General features: G+C 49.2%; 1 protein-coding gene across 6 annotated transcripts in view; it reads left to right on the top strand.

Moving 5' to 3' along the window:
• The window catches only part of LOC142290719 (P2X purinoceptor 7-like), a 31,895-nt gene extending 13,202 nt beyond the window's left edge, over positions 1 to 18,693 (top strand). For all 6 annotated transcript variants that reach the window (XM_075334708.1, XM_075334706.1, XM_075334707.1 and 3 more), the window contains exon 4: positions 18,334 to 18,693. In XM_075334708.1, coding sequence (XP_075190823.1) covers positions 18,334 to 18,523 — 190 coding nt within the window. In that variant the 3' untranslated portion in view covers positions 18,524 to 18,693. The remainder of the gene's footprint in view (positions 1 to 18,333) is intronic.
• The last annotated feature ends 2,296 nt before the right edge of the window (positions 18,694 to 20,989 follow it).

Below are 20,989 nucleotides of genomic sequence, written 5' to 3'. Positions count from 1 at the left end.
TCTCTCTCAGGCTCATCCAGCAGAAGGGTCACCTTCTCAAGGTCCCCCAAGAGTACAGCGAGTAGGTTTTCTGGATCACTCTGACGTCTCAGAGGCAGTCCAGACACACCGAGTTTGTCCGGATAAGCGTTTCTTCCAAGCGCTTTAAGGATACACTTTATCCCTTCCCCCCTGACATGGTCAGGGCTGGACTCAGTGTCCCAAGGTGGATTCTCCAATCTCTAGACTGGCGGCTAGATCCATAGTGGCAGTTGAAGATGGGGATTCGCTCACGGATGCCACTGACAGACAGATGGAGCTCTGGTTGAAATCCATCTATGAAGCTATCGGCGCGCCTTTTGCTCCAGCATTCGCAGCCCTATGGGCGCTCCAAGCTATTGCAGCGGGTCAGGCGCAAATTGACGCACTTACATGTACGTCTGCGCCGCAAGTGGCGTCTGTAACCTCTCAAACTTCGGCATGGCGTCCTACGCTATAAATGCTGTCCTGGACTCTGCGAGCCGTACGGCGGTTGCAGCCGACAATTCGGTGGCAATACGCAGGGCCGTGTGACTTCGGGAATGGAAGGCAGATTCAGCTTCCAAAAAAGTGCTTAACCGGTTTGCCATTTTCTGGCGACCGTTTGTTTAGTGAGAGGCTGGATGAAATCATCAACCAATCCTGGGAAAGGAAACATCCTTACCCCAGACCAAACCAAGATTACCCCAACAGAGAATGGGACAGTCGAGGTTTCGGTCCTTTCCGGGCACGGGCAGGTCCCAATTCTCCTCTCCCAAACATCCTCAGAAGGGTCAGAGGAACTCCGATCCATGGCGGTCTAAGGCACGCCCTTAAAAGACCGCCGGAGGTGCCGCCACCAAGGCGGCTTCCTCATGACCTACGGCCCTCACACCGCATCCTCGGTCGGAGGCAGGCTCTCCCGCCTTTCAGACATTTCGCTGCCACAGGTTAAGGACCGTTGGGTGAGAGACATTCTGTCTCACGGTCACAGGATAGAGTCAACTCTCGTCCTCCGACTTGATTTTTCAGAACGTCCCCGCCTCCCGAGCGAGCCGATGCTCTTCTACAGGCGCTGGGCACTCTGAAGACAGAAGGAGTGGTGATCCCGGTTCCTCTTCAGCAACAGGGTCACGGGTTTTACTCCAACCTGTTTGTGGTCCCAAAGAAGGACGGATCTTTCCGTCCTGTCCTGGACCTAAAACTGCTCCACAAACATGTAAAAGCCAAGCGGTTCAGGATGGAATCCCTCCGCTCCGTCATTGCCTCAATATCCCAAGGAAATTTCCTTGCATCGATCGATATCAAGGAGGCTTATCTCCACGTACTTATTGCTCCAGAGCATCAGCGCTTCCTGCGCTTCGCCATCGGAGATGAACACCTGCAGTACGTGGCACTGCCGTTCGGCCTGGCGACAACCCCACAGGTTTTCACCAAGGTCATGGCTGCAGTACTTGCGATCCTACACTCTCAGGGTCACTCGGTGATCCCTTACTTAGACGATCTGCTGGTCAAGGCTCCCTCTCAAGAGGCATGCCAGCACAGCCTCACCGCTACTCTGGATACTCTCCAGACTTTCGGGTGGATCATCAATTTTCCAAAGTCAAATCTGACACCGGTCCAATCGCTGACATATCTTGACATGGAGTTGTCATACCCTCTCAGCGATAGTGAAGCTTCCGCTGAACAAACACTGTTCATTACAGACGGGGGTGCAATCTCTAGGTCAGTCACTCCCCTTGAGGCGCCCCACGCACTTCCTCGGGAAGATGGTGACAGCAATAGGGGCAGTCCCTTTCACGCAGTGTTCATCAGCGTGCTCTCCAAAGGGACTCCTACGCAAGGAGACAGGAAACCGACATTCCTCAACAGGAACGTCTCCCTCTCTCAGGCATACCACTTCATTGTCGAGGGGAAATTCCTTCCTTCTCCCATCCTGGGCAGTGGTCACGACGGACGTGAGTAGGTTTCAGTGGGGAGCAGATTTTCTCCACCACAGGGCTCAAGGTACGTGGACTCACCATTGAGTCCTCGCTTCTGATCAATGTTCTGGAGATCAGAGCAGTGTATCTCGTCCTAAAAGCGTTCCAGCAGTGGCTGGAAGGCAAGAAGATCCGAATTCAGTCGGACAACTCCACAGCGGTGGCTTACAGTCCGGCGGCTTTTGCTGTGGATGGAAGCCACAGCCTCCACCATATCCGCAGTTCACATCCCAGGCGTGGAACACTTGGGAGCAGACTTTCTCAGTCGCCAGGACATGGACGCAGAGCAAGGGTCCCTTCACCAGGACGGGTTTCACGAGATATGTTGCCGCTAGGGCATGCCGGACGTCGACCTAATTGCGTTCCGGCACCACAATTAGGACGTTCATGGCACAGTCTCAAGATCCCAGAGCTATGGCGACAGACGCCTTAGTTCAACACTGGTCACAGTTTCAGCTTACTTACGTGCTCCCACCGTTGGCACTGTTGCCCAGAGTGTTACGCAAGATCACGGCAGACTGCCGCGGCTGCCGCCGCGTCATCCCCGTCGCTCCAGACTGGCCGAGGAGGTCGTGGTCCCGGATCTGTGGCATCTCACGGTCGGCCAACCGGGGGCACTGCCAGACCGACCAGAATTGCTGTCTCAAGGGCCGTTTTTTCCATCTGAATTCTGGGGCCCTCAACCTGGCTGTGTGGCCATTGAGTCCTGGATTCTAGCGTCTTCAGGATTATCTCAAGAAGCCATTGCCACTATGAGACAGGCTAGTAAACAAACGTCCGCCAAGGTCTAACCACAGGACGCGGAAAATATTCCTGTCGTGGTGCTCTGCTCAGGGTTTTATTTTTCTCCCTGGCCTTTTGCCTTGCCCCCCTCACTGTCCTTCCTTCAATTTGGACTGGAAAAGGGTTCGTCGCTCGACTCCCTTAAGGGACAAGTCTCAGCGCTCTCTGTGTTTTTTCCAGAAGCGCCTAGCCAGACTTCCACAGGTGCGCACGTTCCTGCAGGGGGTTTGTCACATCGTTCCTTTTTACAAGCGGCCGTTACAACCTTCGGATCTGAACAGGGTGCTGATGTTCTTCAGAAACCACCATTCGAGCCAATGAGAGATATTCTCTCTCACGCCTTTCGCAGAAAGTGGTTTTTCTAGTACCAGTCACTTCACTTCGGAGAGTGTCTGAGCTAGCAGCGCTGTCATGCAAGGCCCCTTTCCTGGTTTTCACCAGGACAAGGTGGTTCTGCGTCCGGTTCCGGAATTTCTCCCTAAGGTGGTATCCCCCTTTCATCTCAATCAGGATATCTCCTTACCCTCTTTTTGTCCTCATCCAGTTCACCAATGTGAAAAGGATTTGCACTTGTTAGATCTGGTGAGAGCACTCAGACTCTACATTTCTCGTACGGCGCCCCTGCGCCGCTCGGATGCACTCTTTGTCCTTGTCGCTGGCCAGCGTAAAGGGTCACAGGCTTCCAAATCAACCTTCACTCGGTGGATCAAGGAGCCAATTTTCGAAGCCTACCGTTCGGCTGGGCTTCCGGTTCTCTCAGGGCTGAAGGCCCATTCTACCAGAGCCGTGGACGCGTCCTGGGCTTTGAGGCACCAGGCTACGGCTCAGCAGGTGTGTCAGGCGGCTACCTGGTCGAGCCTGCACACTTTCACGAAACACTATCAGGTGCATACCTATGCTTCGGCGGATGCCAGCATAGGCAGACGTGTCCTTCAGGCGGCGGTTGCCCACCTGTAGGAAGGGGCCGTTTTTTCGGCTCTATTACGAGGTATTATTTTACCCACCCAGGGATTGCTTTTGGACATCCCAATTGTCTGGGTCTCCCAATAGAGCGACAAAGAAGAAGGGAATTTTGTTTACTTACCGTAAATTCCTTTTCTTCTAGCTCTAATTGGGAGACCCAGCACCCGCCCCTGTTTTTTTGTGTACACATGTTGTTCATGTTGAATGGTTTCAGTTCTCCGATATTCCTTCGGATTGAATCTACTTTAAACCAGTTTATAATTTTTTCCTCCTTCTTGCTTTTGCACCAAAACTGAGGATCCCGTGAGAGCACGGGGGGGTGTATAGGCAGAAGGGGAGGGGCTTAACACTTTTAAGTGTAATACTTTGTGCAGCCTCCGGAGGCATAGCCTATACACCCAATTGTCTGGGTCTCCCAATTAGAGCTAGAAGAAAAGGAATTTACGGTAAGTAAACAAAATTCCCTTCTTTCAGGCGGTGAACACTCTGAAGGCAGAAGGAGTTGTGATTCCCGTTCCCATTCAAGAACGTGGTCGCGGTTTTTACTCCAACTTGTTCGTGGTGCCAAAAAAGGACGGATCATTCCGTCCCGTTCTGGACCTCAAACTGCTCAACAGACACGTAAGAACCAGACGGTTCCGGATGGAATCTCTCCGTTCTGTCATCGCCTCGATGTCCCAAGGAGACTTCCTAGCCTCAATCGACATCAGGGATGCTTATCTCCATGTGCCGATTGCACCAGAGCATCAACGCTTCCTGCGTTTCGCCATCGGGGACGAACATCTTCAGTTTGTGGCACTGCCTTTGGGCCTGGCGACAGCCCCACGGGTCTTCACCAAGATCATGGCATCCGTGGTGGCGGTCCTACACTCTCAGGGCCACTCGGTGATCCCTTACTTAGACGATCTCCTAGTCAAGGCCCCTTCTCGGGTGGCATGCCAACACAGCCTGAACACTGCTCTGGAGACTCTCCAGAGGTTCGGGTGGATCATCAATTTCCCAAAGTCAAAATTGACACCGACCCAATCACTGACTTACCTCGGGATGGAGTTTCATACTCTCTCAGCGATAGTGAAGCTTCCGCTGGACAAACAGCGTTCGCTGCAGACAGGGGTGCACTCTCTCCTTCGGACCCAGTCACACCCCTTGAGGCGCCTCATGCACTTCCTAGGGAAGATGGTGGCAGCAATGGAGGCAGTTCCCTTTGCGCAGTTTCATCTGCGTCCACTTCAATGGGACATTCTCCGCAAATGGGACAGGAGGTCGACGTGCCTAGACAGGAACGTCTCTCTTTCACTGGCAGCCAAAACCTCTCTTCAGTGGTGGCTTCTTCCCACTTCCTTGTCGAAGGGAAAATCATTCCTGCCCCCATCCTGGGCTGTGGTCACGACGGACGCGAGTCTGTCAGGGTGGGGAGCGGTCTTCCTCCACTACAGGGCTCAGGGAACCTGGACTCCGACAGAGTCCTCCCTTCAGATCAATGTTCTGGAGATAAGGGCAGTGTATCTAGCCCTAAAGGCGTTCCATCGGTGGTTGGAGGGCAGACAGATCCGCATACAGTCGGACAACGCCACGGCGGTCGCGTACATCAACCACCAGGGCGGCACACGCAGTCGTCAGACCTTCCAAGAAGTTCGGCGGATTCTGCTGTGGGCGGAAGCCACAGCCTCCACCATCTCCGCAGTTCACATCCCGGGCGTAGAAAACTGGGAAGCAGACTTTCTCAGTCGCCAGGGCATGGACGCAGGGGAATGGTCTCTTCACCCGGACGTGTTTCAAGAGATCTGTTGCCGCTGGGGAACGCCGGACGTCGACCTCATGGCGTCTCGGCACAACAACAAAGTCCCGGCATTCATGGCACGGTCTCAAGATCACAGAGCTCTGGCAGCGGACGCATTAGTTCAGGATTGGTCGCAGTTTCGACTGCCTTATGTATTTCCTCCTCTGGCACTGCTGCCCAGAGTGTTGCGCAAGATCAGGTCCGACTGCCGCCACGCCATCCTCGTCGCTCCAGACTGGCCGAGGAGGTCGTGGTACCCGGATCTGTGGCACCTCACGGTGGGTCAACCGTGGGCACTCCCAGACCGACCAGACTTGCTGTCACAAGGGCCATTTTTCCATCTGAATTCTGCGGCCCTCAACCTGACTGTGTGGCCATTGAGTCCTGGCTCCTAGCGTCCTCAGGGTTATCTCAAGATGTCATTGCCACTATGAGACAAGCCAGGAAACCAACGTCCGCCAAGATCTACCACAGGTCTTGGAGGATCTTCTTATCCTGGTGCTCTGATAATGGTTTTCCTCCATGGCCGTTTGCCTTACCCACTTTTCTTTCTTTCCTTCAATCCGGAATGGATAAGGGTTTGTCTCTCGGCTCTCTCAAGGGACAAGTATCGGCGCTTTCCGTGTTTTTTCAAAAGCGTCTAGCCAGGCTTCCGCAGGTCCGCACGTTCCTGCAGGGAGTTTGCCACATAGTCCCACCTTACAAGCGTCCGCTGGAACCCTGGGATCTTAACAGGGTGCTAACGGCTCTTCAGAAACCACCTTTCGAGCCGATGCGGGATGTCTCTCTATCACGCCTTTCGCAGAAGGTGGCCTTCCTAGTGGCAGTCACATCACTTCGGAGAGTGTCTGAGCTAGCAGCGCTGTCATGCAAAGCCCCCTTCCTGGTGTTTCACCAGGATAAGGTGGTTCTGCGTCCGGTCCCGGAATTTCTCCCTAAGGTGGTATCCCCTTTTCATCTCAATCAGGATATCTCCTTACCTTCCTTTTGCCCTCATCCAGTTCACCAATGTGAAAAGGATTTGCACTTGTTAGATCTCGTGAGAGCACTCCGGCTCTACATTTCTCGCACGGCGCCCCTGCGCCGTTCGGATGCGCTCTTTGTCCTTGTCGCTGGCCAGCGTAAGGGGTCGCAGGCTTCCAAGTTAACCTTGGCTCGGTGGATCAAGGAACCGATTCTTGAAGCCTACCGTTCTTCTGGGCTTCCGATTCCTTCAGGGCTGAAGGCCCATTCTACCAGAGCCGTGGGTGCATCCTGGGCATTGCGGCACCGGGCTACGGCTCAGCAGGTGTGTCAGGCGGCTACCTGGTCGAGTCTGCACACTTTCACGAAACACTATCAGGTGCATGCCTATGCTTCGGCAGATGCCAGCCTAGGTAGGCGAGTCCTTCAGGCGGCGGTCGCCCACCTGTAGGAAGGGGCCGTTTTTCGGCTCTTTTTATCGAGGTATTCTTTTACCCACCCAGGGACTGCTTTTGGACGTCCCAATTGTCTGGGTCTCCCAATGGAGCGACAAAGAAGAAGGGAATTTTGTTTGCTTACCGTAAATTCCTTTTCTTCTAGCTCCTATTGGGAGACCCAGCACCCGCCCCTGTTCCCTTCGGGCTGTTGTTCTTTTGTGTACACATGTTGTTCATGTTGAATTGTTCTTTTGGTTCATGGTTTCAGTTCTCCGAACATCCTTCGGATTGAATTTACCTTAGACCAATTTATAAGTTTCCTCCTTCCTGCTTTTGCACCAAAACTGAGGAGCCCGTGATGCACGGGAGGGTGTATAGCAGAGGGGAGGGGTTACACATTTTAAAGTGTAATACTTTGTGTGGCCTCCGGAGGCAGAAGCTATACACCCAATTGTCTGGGTCTCCCAATAGGAGCTAGAAGAAAAGGAATTTACGGTAAGTAAACAAAATTCCCTTCTTTTATTTGATCATTTTATTTATTTATTTATTTTTTAATGCCACAAATATTTTTTTTACCATATCATGTATTGGAAAATGGTAAAAAAAAAATCTTTGGGAATTGAAAATAAAATATGTCGCCATTGCTCATTTTTAGAATTATTTTTTTTAAAGGGAGCCTGTAACCACTTTTTTGGACTATCAGCTGCCGCCACCACTTCTGGGCCCATATATATTATTTATATATATATATATATATATATATATATATATATAAAATCTAAAGATGTCAGGTAAAAAAAATATTCATATTTGGATCACATGACATGGAATGACCCATATACAGAATTCTAATATGCTGTATATAAGAGCCCAGGCCGCTGTGTAAAACAAAAAAAAACACTTTATAATACTCACCTAAACCGGTCGCTGCGGTGGATGTGTCTCAGATGGGCGTCTTCGTTCTCCGGTGCCGGCGCAGTCTCTTTTGTCCATCTTTGTCCTATTTCTGAAGCCTGGGTGATTGACGAGTCTACGTCATACACACTCGCTGGTCCCGCGCATGCGCACTACAATACTTTGATCTGCCCTGCTCAGGGCCTGAATGTGAGCGAGTGTGTATGATGTCGGACGCGTCATGCACTGCGGCATCAGAAGATGGAGGACAAAGATGGTCAAAATAGGTGGCGCCGGGATCGGAATATGAAGATGCCCGTCTGAGCCACATCCACCGCAGCGACCGGTTTAGGTGAGTATTATAAAGTGTTTATGTTCTACGCAGCGGCCTGGGCTCTTATATACAGATGTTAGAATACTGTATATAAGAGCCCAGTGGTGCTGGCCGCAGCTTTATCTGGTGACAGGTTCCCTTTAAGGCATATACTATGTAGTAAAAATAACTAGTTTGATTACAGCATTACTAAATCTATCTACTTATTTATGTTTCAGTACTTTAAAAAAAAGCAAAATCATCCACACTTACACTACAGTTGAAAAGTTTGGGATCACCCGGACAATTTTGTCTTTTCCATGAAAAATCCTACTTTTATTTATCAGATGAGTTGCACAATGAATAGAGAATATCGTCCAGACAGTGACGAGGTTAGAAATAATAATTTTACTTGTAATAATAATTTTCTCTTCACACTTTGCTTTCGGCACAGAATGCTCCTTTGCACAATTCCAGCTTTGCAGACCTTTGGCATTCTAGCTGTAATTTGCGGGGGTAATCTGGAGATATTTCCCCCCATGCTTTCCCCCTCCCACAAGTTGGATTGTCTTGATGGGCACTTTTTACACCATACGGTCAAGCTGCTCCCACAACAGCTCTATAGGGTTGAGGTCTGGTGACTGGGCTGGCCACTCCATTACAGATAGAATACCAGCTGCTTCTTCTTCCCTAAATAGTTCATGCATAATTTGGAGGTGTGCTTTGGGTCATTGTCCTGTTGTAGGATGAAATTGACTCCAATCAAGCGCTGTCCACAGGGTATGGCATGGCGTTGCAAAATGGAGTCATAGCCTTCCTTATTCAAAATCCCTTTTACCTTGTACAAATCTCCAACTTTACCAGCACCAAAGCAACCCCAGACCATCACATTACCTCCACCATGCTTGACAGATGGCGTCAGGCAGTCTTCCAGCATCTTTTCATTTGTTCTGCGTCTCACAAATGTTCTTCTGTGTGATCCAAACACCTCAAACTTCGATTCAGCCATCCGTAACACTTTTTTCCAATCTTCCTGTCCAATGTCTGTGTTATTTTTCCCATATTAAGCTTTTCCTTTTATTAGCCAGGCTCAGATATGGCTTTTTCTTTGCCCCTCTGCCCTGAAGGCCGGCATCCCGGAGTCGCCTCTTCACTGTAGACGGTGACACTGGTGTTTTGCGGGTACTATGTAATGAAGTTGCCAGTTGAGGACCTGTGAGGTGTGGATTTCTCACACTAGAGCCTGTAATATACTTGTCTTGTTGCTCAGTTGTGCAGCGCGGCCTCCCACTTCTCTTTCTACTCTGGTTACAGCCTGTTTGTGCTCTCCTCTGAAGGGAGAAGTACACACCGTTGTAGGAAATCTTCAGTTTCTTGGCAATTTCTCACATGCAATATCCTTAATTTCTAAGAACAAGAATAGACTGCCGAGTTTCACATGAAAGTTCTATTTTTCTGGCCATTTTGAGAGTTTAATGAAACCAACAAATGTAATGCTCCAGATTCTCAACTAGTTCAAAGGAAGGTCAGTTTTATATCTTCTCTAATCAGCAAAACTGTTTTCAGCTGTGCTAACATACTTGGACAAGGATTTTCAAGGAATTTCTAAACATCCATTAGCCTTCTAACACAGCAAACACAATGTACCATTAGAACACTGGAGTGGTGGTTGTTGGAAATGGGTCTCTATACACCTATGTAGATATTGCATTAAAAGCCAGACGTTTGCAGCTAGAATAGTCATTTACCACATAACAATGTATAGAGGGGATTTCTGTTTAATTTAATGTTAGCGTCATTGAAAAAAATGTGCTTTTCTTTCAAAAATAAGGAAATATCTAAACTTTTGAACTGTAGTTTATGTTTTGTAGTAGTAGCTCCATTTTTTTTGTACCATTTTGAGATAAGTATTTTTCTTTTTCGCTCCATTGGGAGACCCAGACAATTGGGTGTATAGCTATTGCCTCCGGAGGCCACACAAAGTATTACACTTAAAAGTGTAAGGCCCCTCCCCTTCTGGCTATACACCCCCAGTGGGATCACTGGCTCACCAGTTTTGTGCTTTGTGCGAAGGAGGCAACACATCCACGCATAGCTCCACTGTTTAGTCAGCAGCAGCTGCTGACTATGTCGGATGGAAGAAAAGAGGGCCCATACAGGGCTCCCAGCATGCTCCCTTCTCACCCCACTTCATGTCGGAGGTGTTTGTTAAGGTTGAGGTACCCATTGCGGGTACGGAGGCTGGAGCCCACATGCTGCTTCCTTCCCCATCCCTTTTTACAGGGCTCTGGGTGAAGTGGGATTCTATCGGTCTCCAGGCACAGAGACCGTGCTTCATCCACAGCCCCTGGTATCTGCTGGACTTGGAGCGGAGTATCTTCAGGGACATGGCCCTGCTACATGGAGGTACTCGGTGTCCCTGTGGGGACCGCGCAGACACACGGCAGCACTGCTGGGTGTGTTAGTGCGCCAGGGACAGCGGCGCTGTCCGCACTAGTGCCATCGCACACCACAGCGTTGCTGGGTGTGTTAGTGTATTGGGTGACTACCGCGCTATCCGCCGCTGCCGTTTTTATTTAAGGCGCCGCTGGGATTTGTGGTGCGCCGGGGACTTCCGCGCCGGCCAGCACTGATATGCCGGCCGCGCTTATTAACTCGAGTCCCCGGCTTCTGGGCCTAGTCTCCCTTCGTTACCGCCCACAAGCCTGACAGTCAGGGTAGGGGCGTGACGCTGCATAGCACAGCAGCGCTGAGAGCTGGAGTATGTTTTGCATACTCCACCCCTCTCACTGTGTGCACTGTGAAACCGGATTCCCGCACTTTCTCAGGCACGCCCACGGCTTCCTTGTCTACACAGGACGCCGGCAGCCATTAGTGTCAGTTTCTGTACGATACAGAGACAAGTGTGGAAGACCCTGGCATTCTGATAGTCACACAATCGCTGCAACAGGCGTTAAGCAGCACCTGTGGTGCTAACCCCACTAGTGCAGAAGTGCACTTATAGATATGCTTGTACTATATACATTGCACTGTTTGGTCGCACGTTGTATATACCCTCCTAGATTGTGCGGAGGAGTTATCAGCATATTCTCTGTGTAAAACAAAGGTGCAGAACCACATGTTTTTCTATGCAGCCGGTACAGCATGTACGGCTATACGGCCGGCAGGTTACATAGACCCCCATTATGTCTAACTCAGCCGGAGTCTCTGCTAATGGCCAGAGGATGAGGACGGTGTCTGCAGTATTTACTGACAGATTTTCTGAGACTATGGCTATGATACTAGAAGCCTAGCAGTCCGGACATGTCTCTCACAACATGGGCACTGTTGAATCATTGATCCATGGCCCCCCTCAGTGTGAACAACTAACAGCTCCGGGAATGTCACATGCATCCCAGAGTCACGGCTCTGCACAGCCGTCAGTCCCAGACAGCCTAAGCGGGCTCACTATGAGCGGCCCTCGGTTTCATCAGGGTCCTAGCAGAAGGACTCTCTGTGTAATGAGGCGGAAGTAGCGGCTCAGGATTCTGATCCTGAGACCGCTCTCAATCTGGATACACCTAATGGTGACGCCATAGTGAATAATCTTATAGCGTCCTTCAATAGAATGTTGGTTATTTCTCTCCCAGCTCCTCCAGTGGAGGAGTCAGCTTCAGGCAGTCCAGGAACACCACACTTATCCAGATATGCGCTTCTCCAAACGGCTTAGGATACACGTTATCCCTGCCCCCTGACGTGGTCAAGGACTGGACCCAGTGTCCCAAGCGGCATCCTCCAATCTCCAGGCTTGTAGCTAGATCCATAGTTGCAGTGGGAGATGGAGCTGCACTTAAAGATGCCACTGACAGACAGATGGATCTCTGGTCTAAATCCATCTATGTGGCTGTCGGCGCACCGTTGGCTCCAGCATTCTCGCCCTTGGGGCACTCCAAGCTATTTCAGCTTGTCTTACACAGATTGACACGGTTACACGTACATCTGTGCCGCAGGTGGCATCCTTAACCTCTCAAATGTCTGCATTTGTTTCTTACGCGATTCAGGTTGCCCTAGACTCTGCGAACCGTGCGGCAGTAGCCTCCGCTACTCCGTGTTTTTAAGCAGAGCCTGGTCTGCTCGTTAAGTGAATGGAAGGCAGATTCTGCTTCCAAAAAAAAAAAAAAAAAGGGTGCTTAACCAGTTGCCTTTTTCTGCTGACCGACTGTTTGGTGAGCGTTTGGATGTAACCATTAAACAGTCCAGGGGTAAGGATTCATCCTTTCCTCAGCCCGGGCACAACAAACCCCAACAGAGCAGGAGGCAGTCGGGGTTTCGGTCTTTTCGAGGCTCGGGCAGGTCCCATTTTTCCTCGTCCAATGTGGACTCAAAAGGATCAGAGGAGCTCAGATTCTTGGCGGGCTCAGTCACGCCCAAAAAAGGAGACAGTCTGAAAACCCGCTTCCAAGGCGGCTTCCTCATGACTTGCGGCCTCCTCTCTCCGCATCCTCGGTCGGTAGCAGGCTCTCCCGCCTTGGCGATATTTAGCTGCCATAGGTCAATGACCGTTGGGTGTGAGACATTCTGTCTCACGGGTACAGGATAGAGCTCACTTCTCGTCCTCCAACTCGATTCTTCAGAACTTCTCCACCCCCCGGCCGAGCCGCTGCTCTTCTGCAAACAGGGTGCACTCTATAGGCAGAAAGAGTGATGACCCCCGTTCCTCTTCAGGAACAAGGTCACGGTTTTTACCCCAAATTATTTGCGGTGCCTATAAGAACGGGCCGTTCCGTCCCGTTCTGGATCTAAAACTGCTCAGCAAGCTCGTGGACACCAGGCGGTTCCGGATGGAATCCCTCCGCCATGTCATCGCCTCAATGTCCCAAGGAGATTTCCTAGCATCATTAGGCATCAAGGATGCTTATCCACACGTGCCGATTGATCCAGAGCACTAGCGTTTCTACGCTTCGTTATAGGAGACGAACACCTTCTGTTCGTAGCTCTACCTTCCGGCTAGCGACAGTCCCACTGGTCTTCGCCAAGGTCAGGGCAGCAGTAGTCACAGTCCTGCACTCTCAGGGTCACTCTGTGATCCCATATTTAGGCGATCTACTTGTCAAGGCACTCTCTTAGGAAACATGCCGACACTGCCCGAACGTTGCGCTGGAGACTCTCTAGAGTTTTGGGTGGATCATCAACTTTTTAAAGTCAGATCCGACCCCGACCCTATCGCTAACATATCTAGGCATGGAGTTTCATACTCTCTCAGCGATAGTGAAGCTTCCGCTAGACAAACAGCATTCACTACGGGCTGCAATCTCTTCTTTAAGAACCAGTCGCACACATTAAGACGCCTCATGCACTTCCTACGTAAGATGGTAGCAATGGAGGCAGTTCTTTTCGCGCAGTTTCATCTGCGTCCACTACAATGTGACATTCTCCGCCAATGGGACGGGGAGTCGACCTCCCTCAACAGAGTCGTCTTTCTTTCTCAGGCGGCCAAGGAATCTCTACGGTGGTGGCTTCTTCCCACCTCATGGTCAAAAAGAAGGTCCTTCCTATCCCCATCCTGGGCGATAGTTACGACAGATGCGAGTCTATCAGGGTGGGGAGCAGTTTTTCTCCACCACAGCGCTCAGGGTACGTGGACTCAGCAAGAGTCCACCCTTCAGATCAATGTTCTTGAACACAGAGCAGTGTATCTTGCCCTACAAACCTTCCAACAGCAGCTGGAAAGCAAGCAAATCCGACTTCAGTCGGACAACTCCACAGCGGTGGCATACATCAACCACCAAGGAAGAACGCGCAACCGGCAAGCCTTCCAGGAAGTCCGGCAGGTTCTGATGTGGGTGGAAGACACGGCATCCACCATATCTACAGTTCACATCCCAGGCGTGGAAAACTAGGAAGCTGACTTCCTAAGTCGCCGGGGTGTGGCCGAAAGGGTATGGTCTCTTCACCCGGACGGGTTTCAGGAGATCTGGCGCCGCTGACAGAGGCCGGACGTCGATCTAATGGCGTCACGGCACAACAACAATGTGCCAGCTTCATGGCACGGTTTCACAATCATCGAGCTCTGGCGGCAGACGCCTTAGTTCAGCATTGGTCGCAGTTCCAGCTACCTTATGTGCCACCTCTGGCATTGTTGCCCAGAGTGCTGCGTTAGATCAGGACCGACTGCGGCCGCGCCATCCTCGTCGCTACAGATTGGCCGAGGATGTTGTGGTTCCCGGTTCTGTGGTGCCTCACGGTAGGCTAACCGGGGGCACTACCAGACCAATCAGACTGGCTGTCTCAAGGGCCATTCTTCCATTTGAATTCTACGGCCCTCAACCTGATGGTGTGGCTTTGAGTCCTGGCACCTAGTGTCGTCAGGATTACCTCAGGACGTGGTTGCCACCATGAGACAGGCTAGCATACCAACGTCCGCCAAGATTGACCACAGGACGTGGAAGATATTCTTATCTCGGTGCTCGGCGCAGGGTGTTTCTCCCTGGCCGGTTGCATCGTCTATGTTTCCTTCCTTCCTGCAATCTAGGTTGGAAAAAGGGTTGTCGCTCAGTTCCCTTTAGGGACAAGTCTCAGCGCTATCTGTATTTTTTCAGAGACGACTTCCTCAGGTACGCACGTTCCTACGGGGAGTTTGTCTTCTCAGCACTCCGTACAGGCGGCCGTTAGAGCCCTGGGATCTGAACAAGGTTCTAATTGCTCTCCAGATGCCGCCTTTCGAGCCTTTGAAAGAGGTCTCCCTTCCCGCTTTTCTCGGGAAGTGGCCTTCTAGTAACGGTCTCGTCTCTTAGGAAAGTTTCCGAGCTAGCAACGCTCTCATACAAATCTCCCTTCCTGGTCCTTCACCAGGACAGGGTAGTTCTGCGTCCGATTCCGGAATTTCTCCCTAAGGTGGTATCCCACTTTCATATCAATCAGGATATCACCTCACCTTCTTTGTGTCCTCGTCCAGTCCATCAATTTCAGAAGGATTTGCATCTGTTGGTTCTGGTGAGAGCACTCAGGTTCTACTTCCCGCATGGCGCTCCTGCGCCACCCGGATGCACTCTTTGTCCTTGTCGCTGGTCGGCGTAAACAGTCGCAAGCTTCTGAATCCACCCTGGCTCGGGGGATCGAGGAACCAATTCTTGAAACCTACAGTTCTACTGGGCTTCTGGTTCTCTCAAGGCTGAAGGCCCATTCTACCAGAGCCGTGGGTGCATCCTGGGCATTACGGCACCAGGCTACGGCTCAGCAGGTGTGTCAGGCACCTACCTGATTGAGTCTGCATACTTTTACCAAGCATTTTCAGGTGCATACCTACGCTTCGGCAGACGCCAGCCTAGGTAGATAAGTCCTTCAGGCGGCGATTGCCCACCTGTAGGAAAGGGCTGTTTGACGGCCCTATCACGAGGTATTCTTTTACCCACCCAGGGACTGCTTTTGGACGTCCCAATTGTCTGGGTCTCCCAATGGAGCGAAAAAGAAGAAGGGAATTTTGTTTACTTACCGTAAATTCCTTTTCTTCTAGCTCCAATTGGGAGACCCAGCACCCGCCCTGTTTTCTCGGGGTTTTTCTGTTTTTTCGGGTACACATGTTGTTCATGTGGTATGGTTCAGTTCTCCGATGTTTCCTCGGATTGAATTGGTCTTTAAACCAGTTATTGGCTTTCCTCCTTCTTGCTTTGGCACTAAAACTGGTGAGCCAGTGATCCCACTGGGGGTGTATAGCCAGAAGGGGAGGGGCCTTACACTTTTAAGTGTAATACTTTGTGTGGCCTCCGGAGGCAATAGCTATACACCCAATTGTCTGGGTCTCCCAATTGGAGCTAGAAGAAAAGGAATTTACGGTAAGTAAACAAAATTCCCTTCTTTTTCATTGCTTTTATTCCATTTTTTTGTGTGAAAATTCTAATATTTTTGGACCAGGGGAGGAGGCTGTTTTTGGCTGTTTACCTTGATATTTAATTTGTTCAGACCTCTATGGACATGACATTATTACTAAATATGTTTTTTTATTTATTATTCTGTATTTATATTCTTCAAATTTCAACCATGGTTTTTTTTTTGTTTCTTTTAGGGTGTTTTTTTCAAAATCAGGTTTTCTAAGGCAGTTTTTTAAGCCAAATCTAAGAGTAGATTGTAAGTAAAGAGAATATATAAAGCAAACGCTGCTTTTTATCTACTCTTCGCTTTCGATTATTTAACCCCTTCAGCCCTCGGCGATGTTCCTTTTTTTTTTTTTCGTGTTTTTCCTCCCCTTCCAAGAGCCATAACTTTTTTTTATTTTTCTGTCAGTCTTGCCATATGGGGGCTTGTTTTTTGTGGGACGAGTTGTACTTTTGAATGACACCATTCATTCTGCCACATATTATATTGGAAAATGGGGGGAAAAAACTCCAGGTGAGGCGAAATTTTTTTAAAAAAAAGTGCAATTGCACAATAGTTTTTTGTGTTTTTTTTATTTACCATGTTCACTACATGGTAAAACTGACCCAGGTACTAATAATTATGATTCCTCAGGTCAGTGCGAGTTCATAGACACCAAACATGGAAAGTTTTACTTTTATCTGAGTCTTGAAAAAATATTCAGGAGTTTTTGGCGCCATTTTCCGAGACCCGCAGCATTCTCATTTTTCTGGATCTGGGGCTCAGTTACGGCGTATTTTTTGTGTCTTGAGCTGACAGTTTTAATTATAGCATTTTGGGGTAGATGTGATGTTTTGGTCTCCTGTTATTGCATTGCAACGCAATGTTGCGGTGACAAAAAAAAAACATAATTTTTGTGTTTCGATATTTATCTCATTACGCCTTTTACCAATCAGATTAATTGATTTTATATTTTGATAGAGCGGTCATTTCTGAACATGGCAATACCAAATATGTGTTTGTGGTGGGGGGGGTTTAAGTGTTTTATTTTCAATGGGGCAAAACATGGGTGATTTGAGTTTTTAATTTTTATTTTTTTTTTTAAATATTTTTAAATTTATTTTTTTCTTTTATTTTATTATTCCCCTTAGGGAACTTTATGCCTGCACCACCTGATCGCTTCTGATGTTCAGAGCGATGATAAAAGATATAGAATATATTAATATTTATTGAATTTATATAGCGCTCTTAATTCCACAGCGCTTTACATACATCAGGAACACTTTCCCCATTGGGGCTCACAATCTAAAATCCCTATCAGTATGTTTTTGCAGTGGGGGAGGAAACCCACGCAAACATGATGAGAACATACAAACTCCTTGCAGAAGAGCACTGTCCCCATTGGGTCTCACAATCTAGAGTCCCTATCAGTATGTTTTTGGAGTGTGGGAGGAAACCCACGCAAACACGGGGAGAACATACAAACCCCTTGCAGAAGAACACTGTCCCCATTGTTTTATTATCATTGGGGCAAAACGTGGTTAATTTGAGTTTTTAATTGTTTTTTTTTTTTCATATTTTTAAAACTTTTTTTTAATTTTATTATTTCCCTTAGGGCACTTTATGCCTGCACCGCCTGATCGCTTCTGCTGTTCAGAGCGATGCTAAAAAGATATAGAATATAATATTTATTGAATTTATATAGCACTATTAATTCCACAGCGCTTTACATACATTAGGAACACTTTCCCCATTGGGGCTCACAATCTAGAGCACCTATCAGTATGTTTTTGGAGTGTCGGAGGAAACCCAAGCAAACACGGGGAGAACATACAAACTCCTTGCAGAGGAACACTGTCCCCATTGGGGCTCACAACCTGAAGTCCCTATCAGTATGTTTTTGGAGTGTCGGAGGAATCCCACGCAAACATGGGGAGAACATACAAGCTCCTTGCAGAGGAATACTGTCCCCATTGGGGCTCACCGTGTAGAGTCCCTATCAGTATATTTTTGGAGTGTCAGAGGAAGGAAACCCACACAAACAGGGGGAGAACATACAAACTCCTTGCAGAGGAACACTGTCCCCATTGGGGCTCACAATCTAGAGTCCCTATCAGTATGTTTTTGGAGTGTGGGAGAAAACCCACGCAAACACGGGGAAAACACTGTCCCCATTGGGGCTCACAATCTAGAGTCCCTATCGGTATGTTTTTGGACTGTCGAAGGAAACGCACGCAAACACAGGGAGAACATACAAACTCCTTGCAGATGAACACTGTCCCCATTGGGGCTCACCATGTAGAGTCCCTATCGGTATGTTTCCGGATGCTGTAGACGTGGAGGTATCTAAGATTGCTCAGTATTTATGCTTTTTTTTTTCCTCCTTGACAGGTATCTGCGGCAGGTATGTTACCGCGCATTTTCTGCTTGGATACATGGCTACCGGGGAGAAGGAGACGAGAAACCGATCCCGGCCTGCGTGGTCCATAAAGTGAGGAACGCCTTCCCGAGCCTTCAGAATGTTTTCACCGGGTTCCGATTCACCGGAGACCCCCCTGCAGAATACATGGCGTGGGAGTGAAGATTTTTGTTCACTGTTTTTTGCTGATGTTAACACGACTGTTCAATAAAGTTGTTTTAGTTTTGTTTACTTTTTTTGTTCTGATGGTTTATATTGTTTGCACCCCTTCACACCTATTGTTTGTTTACTTCATAAATTAATAATTTTGATTAAAAAATGTTCCCATTTTGCTCCTGCGGAGTGTCTGTAGCAGTCGCTTTGTCCTCATTATTGTTTGTCAGCCTGTGTAAACACGCCGGGAAATGACAGCCGAATGACAGGCATTTACTTGATCGCAGCTCATTTGCTGGTCTATGTAAATGGACCATTAGATTTAAAGGGAACCTGTCAGGAGCAGTATGGGCCCAGATCCAAGAGCAGTTCTGGGTGCATATCTCTAATCCCTGCATCTAGTAGCATAGATAAAGACATCTTTAGAAATAGTATTTCTAAAGATCTTTTATTGTATGCTAATGAGCGCAGGGACTAGACCCAAGGGCATTGCTTCCCTGGCTAGTCGGAGCCATTAGCACGTTAGTGCGTCCCTGTGGGTGTATTAACATGCTAATGAATGCGCAGCGTCAGAGGATGATGTCACTCACCTCCGCCGCCATCACATCCGACACTGGATTTCGGCTCAGTGCGCATGATTCCAGAGTTTGGCTCATGTGCACTATGAAGCCGGGTGTACGCATCCTGGCTTCAAACTGAAGTAGTGCGCATGACCGAAAGTGCCGAGATCATACGCACTGAGCCGAAATCCAGCGTCAGGCGGCGATAGGAGAGGTGAGTGACATCATCCTCTGACGCTGCACATTCATTAGCATGATAGTACACCCACAGGGGCATACTAACATGCTAATGGGGTCAACTAGCCAGGGAAGCAACGCCCAGGTGACTAGTCCCCGTGCTCATTAGCATACGATAAAAGATCTTTAGAAATACTTTATCTATAGATCTCTTTATGCTAGTGTATACAGGGACAGTTAGGCAGGCATTAGCAATAAGCATCCAGAACTGCTCGTGGTACTGGGTGCATATTGGACCGGACAGGACCCCTTTAAGCCAGAATCACACATTTGTGTTTCGCAGTCCAATTATGGACTACAGTTTGTCACGGGTCTCCTGACCCGAGCTCTGCAGCCTCATATGCATATATAAGGCTGTTGAGTCCGGATTAGGAGACCAGCGGAAGAGCTGTCCATTGCAGTCTATACTCAGGCTACATATTACAGATTTGTGAATTTGGCCGTAGTGGTGTACACAAATCTGCACTGCACAGAGGGACTCTTGGGAGGCTCAGAAAACAGGCTATAGACTAGGAGACAAAAGTACAGTATTTAAAGGGGTTCTATCAGGACGGTTTTTGCTATGTAATCTGAAGCCAGGTTGCTGTAAGAGTTAATTCACTTTACAGCCAGCCATCTCTTATCTCAAAGTCTTTTGTTTACTTGCCATGTTAAGCTGGTGTCACACATAACGACGACGACAACGACGTCGCTGCTACGTCACCATTTTCTGTGACGTTGCAGCGACGTCCCGTCGCTGTCGCTGTGTGTGACATCCAGCAACGACCTGGCCCCTGCTGTGAGGTCGCCGGTCGTTGCTGAATGTCCAGCTTCATTTTTTGGTCGTCACTCTCCCGCTGTGACACACACATCGCTGTGTGTGACAGCGAGAGAGCGACGAAATGAAGCGATCAGGAGCCGGCACTGGCAGCTGCAGTAAGCTGTAACCAGCGTAAACATCGGGTAACCAAGGGAAGACCTTTCCCTGGTTACCCGATGTTTACGCTGGTTACCAGCCTCCGCTCTTGCTGCCAGTGCCGGCTCCTGCACTGTGACATGTGGCTGCAGTACGCATCGGGTAATTAACCCGATGTGTGCTGCAGGAGAGCAAGGAGCCAGCGCTAAGCGCGGCTCCCTGCTCTCTGAACTGTGACATGTAGCTGCAGCACACATCGGGTTAATTAACCCGATGTGTGCTGCAGGAGAGCAAGGAGCCAGCGCTAAGCGCGGCTCCCTGCTCTCTGAACATGTAGCACAGCGACGTTATGATCGCTGCTTCTGCTGTGTTTGACAGCTAAGCAGCGATCATAACAGCGACTTACAAGGTCGCTGTTACGTCACCGAAAATGGTGACGTAACAGCGACGTCGTTGTCGCTGTCGTTTAGTGTGACACCAGCTTAAGTTCAAGCTTCTTATCTTTATCATTAGTGGGTCTCAGCAGCAGTGAGTTGTGGTCAGACTCCGCCCCTTCTGTGATTTGCAACTTCTGTCTGTGGGAATTTTCAATGACAGCCTTGTGGTGGGGGAAGGGAAATTCTCCCAGAGCTCTGCTACTGTTAAAAATAATATTGATCACTGTGTCAGAAAGGCCGCAGCCACTAATCTCAGGGATACATAGTTAGATTCAGAATGTCTTTGCCTACATCATGCTGCTTATAGATGAAGTAGCACAAACCTGCTGAATGATTTCCTTTAAAC

The sequence above is a fragment of the Anomaloglossus baeobatrachus genome, chromosome 2 (genome assembly GCF_048569485.1).
Source record: "Anomaloglossus baeobatrachus isolate aAnoBae1 chromosome 2, aAnoBae1.hap1, whole genome shotgun sequence".
In the NCBI taxonomy this organism is placed as follows: domain Eukaryota; kingdom Metazoa; phylum Chordata; class Amphibia; order Anura; family Aromobatidae; genus Anomaloglossus; species Anomaloglossus baeobatrachus.
This window is presented reverse-complemented; position numbering and strand designations above follow the sequence as displayed.